We start from the raw sequence: 6,609 nt of genomic DNA, 5'->3' as shown, positions 1-6,609 counted from the left end.
TTACTGCAGTACCTATTGAGTAGGTGTTATATTGTATAATATACCTGTTCATAAAGTATTTATTTTATCGATATAATATGATATACTTAATACCATTAATTGTACATAGTTATAGATCCGTCATATTTTATTGGGTATAATTATAAATGTAAATTATTATTATTTTATTATAGTAATCTAGTTGATTGCTTGCTGAGCTAAGTGCCGACAAATACGTCACACTATATAGTAGTCGCAGTCATTACACGGATGACGTTTATTTTCCTAGTATTGTTTTGTACAACGACAATACAATTTACTATAATATAATTATTTGATTTTAAGAATATTTAATATTATATGATTTATGTATAAAATTTTGTTTTAACATTTCCGGTTTATTCAGTAGTTATATTTATTACATACTTACACGGCTACATCTAAAAATGGCAAATCCAAGTGTTGAAGTTTTATATAATCAGGTACCTATATTTTATAATATTACAATTTATAAATTAGCTTAATCTCCTTAATCACACATGAATGTATTTTAAACATTTTGAGTTACATATTTAGTTTTACAATAATATGACATTTAAGTACGGAGTACCTACTTAAATAATATTAGGTACCTAATGTACATGTTATATTGTAATATTATTAGTTATTACTTAGGTGTATTTATTTTGAAAAGTTGTCGTTCATTTATTAATAACTAGTCAATTGTTTTTTAAATTTATTTTGATATATTTACAAGTTATTACCTACCTAGGTAGTAAGTACTCGAATATTCACTAAAAACTAAAAATTCAGTTTGATAATTATAAAAATATAATTTAATAGTAAATTGTGTTTAATAGTGTTAATTGCATTTTTCAATCCTGTGGTAACTAAAGAAAGTATCTTTGTAACATCTATTGACTGCTATCTACATTCTACATAAAATTATAGTATGAATACTAATATGTACCTAGATTTATATAATACTATGCATACTATACATACATTTATTTATATATTTAACACCTAATATAACTTTATAAACATCAGTCTATATACAAATGTTCAAACAATATTTATAAGAGCAATATTTTTAATGTTTATTATTTTAGATATTTATCAACAATAATTTTGTAAACTCAGTAAGTGGAAAAACATTTCCTACTATAAATCCTGCAAATAAAAACAAAATTATCGATGTCGCCGAAGCTGATAAAGTAAGAGTATATAATTTTATGTAGTACAATATAACACTTAAAAATAAAATAACAATATATAATATGCTAATATAAAACCGCAAATACAAATTTAATACCTTTAATATTACATGCATAATATCTAATTTGTAAATATAAGTGTATTTAATTAATTTTAAATAAAATTACTGAAAAATAACTTATTTATTTTCTTGTAGGGTGATGTTGATTTGGCTGTTAATGCAGCAAAAACTGCGTTTAAACCAGATTCTGAGTGGCGTAAAATGGACGCATCTGCCCGAGGCAAATTGATGCACAAGTTATCAGAATTGATAGATAAGCACAAAATTCATTTAGCAAATTTAGAGTCTTTGGACAATGGTAAACCATTTAACGATTCATTATTGGACATAGATATGGCTGTTTCAACTCTTCAATATTATGCCGGATTTGCTGACAAAATTCATGGAAAAACTATTCCAACAGGTATTAATTATTATTGTAGATACTTTTCCAAGTATTTTTTTTATACTTAAAAAAGTTAGTTTAAAATTGTTGTTTACAAATTGTTGAAATCTATATCTCAGATTATCTATTTATTAAACAAATGCAACATTTGAAATTATTTGAGTAGATGTGTAATTGACTATTAACAATGAGTAGGTATATTTACAATATATACTGAATGCTACTTACTATTAAGTACCTATTAAGTGTATAAAGCTAAAATTGCATTCAAACAAATTGCATTGGAATAAATGTAGGCGCAAATAGGGTTTGAAATTTGGGGGGGGGCTTAGCCCCCCCCCCCCCTATTTGTGCCTATGGGAATAACTACTTTTTTTTTTATTAAAATTTTATATATGATAAAGTTATATTAAATTTAAGACTTTGTACACATAACAAGTTACAAGGATTATGCACCCAAAAATATGGAAAATATTTTTGTGTGATTTAATAAGTACTAACAAATTGTATAATAATATGGATAGAGTTTGAATCACAAATATGTTAGCAACATAATATCTATATTTAAATTATTTAAGTATCTAATATTTTGACATGCAACATAGTAATTCCCAAAGTTTTAAAATGTGTTACATTATTTTTCAACAATTAGAGTAAAGTGGATAGTAAGAAAATAGATTTGTTCCTTTATTTAATTTCTGCTTGTTTGTTCTTCTTTGGTGTTCAACCTTGAAGTTGGCTCTTGTGCTTTTCTGGATTTCTGATGTTGCTGATTTGTCCTCTGTTTTAAATTCTGCTGCCTGTTTTATGTAGAAATTATGTAGGTATCAGTTACCAATCCCTAAAGTCAATTACTATTTTCTGTTAAGTCTGATCCACAAACGCAATGAATGTATCATTATTTACTTTTAATTGTTTTTCTATTAGTATTCTCAGACTTAGAATTGCTTTCCTTGTCCCCCTAATCCTTTGAAAGCTATACTGGCCATAACTGAGTTGGTCTTCAATCTTATTTTCAATCCTCATACATTTTATTTTCACTATAATTTACCACTATTTACCACCAGGCTCAATGTGTAGAATTCATTGCATTTATTTGCAGTTACTTTTTTTTTGTTATTGGGATAATAATGCTTCTCTTCTGTGATATCTCCCATATTGTATACTTAATTCACTAGTATGAATAGTTCTTATTATTTATTAACTTATTTGAATACATATTATCTTTATAGATGGGCCACATTTTGCATTCACTAAACGTCAACCTGTTGGAGTTGTTGGACAAATTATTCCTTGGAACTATCCAATTTTAATGCTGGCATGGAAATGGGGACCAGCTCTTGCTACTGGATGTACAATTGTACTTAAACCAGCTGAACAAACTCCTCTCACTGCCTTGCATATAGCTGCACTATCAAGAGAAGTAAAATATAATTTACAAATAAAATATTACAATATATAAAACTTATTCACTTTCTTTGTAGGCAGGATTTCCCGATGGAGTCATTAACGTTGTACCTGGGTATGGTCCGACTGCAGGTCAAGCTATAGCTAGCCATCACAACATAAATAAAGTGGCATTTACTGGATCAACAGAAGTAAATACTAAAAACAAATTAATTTGATTAAATTTTTTATGTTTTGTCAATTCAATAAATTAATGTCCAAAATAAGGTTGGAAAATTAATCATGGAAGAGGCAGCCAAGTCTAATTTAAAACGTGTATCATTAGAGTTAGGCGGAAAAAGTCCTTTGGTAATATTCGATGATTTTGATGGTAAACATTTAAGATTTTTTTTTTTACAGATTTTAACTTTCTAACTATTTTAATATTGTATTTGTGCCTTTTATTGAAACACAGTTGATGAAGCTGCTAAAATTGCTCATGATGCTGTGTTTGCCAACATGGGGCAGAATTGCTGTGCTGGTTCTAGAACATTTGTTCAAGAAGGTATTTATGAACAATTTGTTGAAAAAGCTGCCAGCTTGGCATCTCAAAAGAAAGTAGGAGACCAATTTGATGTTGATACGCAAGTTGGGCCTCTGGTAAGATTTTAAAATGTACTTTTATTGTACATCATATTTTATTTATGTTTAATAATATGAACTCTGAATTTTATATTATTATTTCATATTATATGACTTGGGCCCAGATTTTTATGTAAATGCATATTCTTCAACACTTAATACTACTTAAATAAGAAAATTAATTATGTTTATGTTTCTTAACGCGTAGTTTCTATTGTTAATCTTTTTACATCATTTTTCACATTTGAGAAAAAATTTTAATAAGATATATAATTCAAAATAATTGTATAAAGGTTGCATATTTTATAATCATTAAATAATATTATAATAACATTTTTGATTGTGATGGGCTATAATTAAGGCTAAATAATGCATTAAGGGGATCGGTGGTGGACAGTTTTTATGGAGTTTGAATTAGGACATTTTCAAATGGCTAGTATTCAACAGTGGTCGAAAAGGCTCAAGATAAGTGGAGGGATGCCTTACAGTTCAGATTTCCTGATATCATCATAATATTCTTCTATTCTTCATCTAACAAAAAAGTAGAAGGATGCCATCCCTCCATATCTCCCCCTCCACTTCGAGCACTGATAATAATGATACGGGCATATGATATGTGTGCATAGACGCATAGTTATTGATCATTAGTGTGTGTGATACGTGCACGTGCATGTACAAGTCACTGGCTCTGCGATGAACATGTGAACATTAAACACTTGATGCTCATTTGTATGTATCTTGTTCCATCCTACCAATTGACCTGATAAAGTGATCAATTTTCAGAAAACTGATCTGAATTTGTTATAATGTCTACTTAAGATTGGTCGTCAGTCCACATTTTAAGATTTCTGATTTAAGCTACCTCTGATAATCAAACGATCTACCGAATAATTTTATCATTTTCCGAATATTTTATATAATACTATATTAAATATTTATTATTTGTCATTTCAATTATTTCAAAATTAATTGATAAATATAATTTTAAATACTTTACAATTAGTACATTTTTAAAAACCTAACACCATTTTACAAGAGTTTTTATTTTGTATAGACATACATATTATGTACAAACTAGGTGTAGATATTCTACAACATTTTTTGCATTAAAAATCCTGGCACTAATTATTACCCACCAACTATCATTTTATGACATAATTATAAATTATGTTTTCAGGTAAACGAAGAGCAATACAACAAAGTCTTGAGTATGATTGAATCTGGTAAAGTAGAAGGAGCTAAAGTAGAGGCTGGTGGGTCTAAAGTAGGTGATACAGGATATTTTGTGTATCCCACTGTATTCTCAAATGTGACTGATAACATGAAAATCGCTAAAGAAGAAGTAAATATACAATTCCATTTATTAATTTTTAGAATGGATGATTTAAAATAATGTATTACTATTTTATTATTATTCAGTACTGTAGCATAAATTAAATTCCATTATTATGTACTATTAATTAGTATATACTATGTAAATAGTATTTAAAAGATAATGTGTGATGTATAGATGCGTGTTGCATTAACATTTTTTTTAGATTTTTGGGCCAGTTCAGCAGATTATTAAATTTAAAACTTTAGATGAAGTGATAAAACGTGCAAATGACACTAAATATGGATTAGCTGCTGGAGTATTAACTAACAATTTGGACACTGCAATGAAATATATAGACAATGTTAATGCTGGTTCAGTTTGGTAAATCAATTTAAGTTTTTAATATTCACATTATCATATTTTTAATGTTTAAATGTATCAACATAAAAGAAATATTGAAGGTTTTGAGATGTGTGGTAGTGATACTAGATTTAATTCTAAAATAAAAGTACACAGTAAAGATATATTTCATCAAATAACCTTACTTATAATTTTTGTTTGTTATTACCTATTAGGGTTAATTGTTATGATGCCGTTAATGTCCAATGTCCATTTGGAGGGTTTAAGCAGTCCGGACAAGGAAGAGAGTTGTAAGACCTTTATATAATACTATGGTTAATATATTAGATTCTGAATGAAAGGCTGTATTGGTTCTATAACAATATATTATTTTCTGTTAACACATAATTTAAACATGTTTTACTTAAATGTTATTGTCTTATTGTTTACAGAGGAGAAGAAGGTCTAAAGGAATACTTGGAATTAAAATCAGTCACAATCAGAAAGAATTATAACTGTTAAAAAGAGTAGGTACTATTGATACGGTAAAATATTACTCATATTTATTATTGATTCAAATGTATATTGTATTATAAAATTATACAATTGACTAATACAAAATGTTCAGTAAATACTAAATTGCATATGGTTACCTAGTACATACCTATATTTATACACTGTTTTCCTAATTTGGATACAGTTTATTAATCTCAAAGAATAATTAGATTGGTTTAGCACATGGTGGTGTCACAAAAATGCATTAAAAGTAAATAATAAATGCAATGCTATCTCTGTTACCAAAAAAAAACTTTTAGTTTTAAATTATAAAATAAATAATATTATCATTAATCTAGTGGATTCAGTTAGAGATTTTGTTGATTTGGGTATTCTCTTTTCCTGTAATTTATCTCTCCCTTTTAGTACTAATCTAGTTATAAATAAAACCATTTAAAATGCTAGGTTTTACTATTATTTATTTTATTATTTATATTTTACATTTTCTTTATTCAAAGTTAAGAAAAGAAGAATGTATATGAGACCGGTTCCTAACTTATATAGTTCAGGCTACGAAAACTTGTGGCCCAATTTATAATTAATTATATAGTGATATTGTTTTTTACCGTACGCACGTTTTTGGTAACTTAGTTGGAGTTTTAATCAACCAACTTATTATCTAATTAAATGCTATATTTCTTATGTAACTTAAATACACAACAAGTTACTTTTTTAGATTCTGAGCGGAGCGAGGAAGCCGGTGGTTTTACAATGGTGTTTATTTTTTTT

General features: G+C 27.3%; 1 protein-coding gene across 2 annotated transcripts; it reads left to right on the top strand.

The window, feature by feature from the left end:
• On the top strand, positions 1–5,964 carry LOC132950443 (aldehyde dehydrogenase, mitochondrial-like). Of its 2 annotated transcripts, XM_061021907.1 has the most exons (12): positions 1–19; positions 386–461; positions 1,092–1,196; positions 1,394–1,661; positions 2,876–3,066; positions 3,128–3,241; positions 3,318–3,420; positions 3,505–3,689; positions 4,849–5,013; positions 5,210–5,367; positions 5,562–5,636; positions 5,778–5,964. In XM_061021907.1, the coding sequence occupies exons 2-12, from the start codon at positions 426–428 to the stop codon at positions 5,845–5,847; spliced, it is 1,470 nt and encodes a 489-aa protein (XP_060877890.1). In that variant the 5' UTR covers positions 1–19; positions 386–425; the 3' UTR covers positions 5,848–5,964. The 2 variants fall into 2 exon arrangements, with proteins under 2 accessions (XP_060877890.1, XP_060877891.1); XM_061021908.1 differs by lacking the exon at positions 1–19 and having other exon boundaries at positions 172–461.
• Positions 5,965–6,609: the final 645 nt, after the last annotated feature.

This window comes from Metopolophium dirhodum, chromosome 8 (genome assembly GCF_019925205.1).
Source record: "Metopolophium dirhodum isolate CAU chromosome 8, ASM1992520v1, whole genome shotgun sequence".
NCBI lineage: Eukaryota > Metazoa > Arthropoda > Insecta > Hemiptera > Aphididae > Metopolophium > Metopolophium dirhodum.
This window is presented reverse-complemented; position numbering and strand designations above follow the sequence as displayed.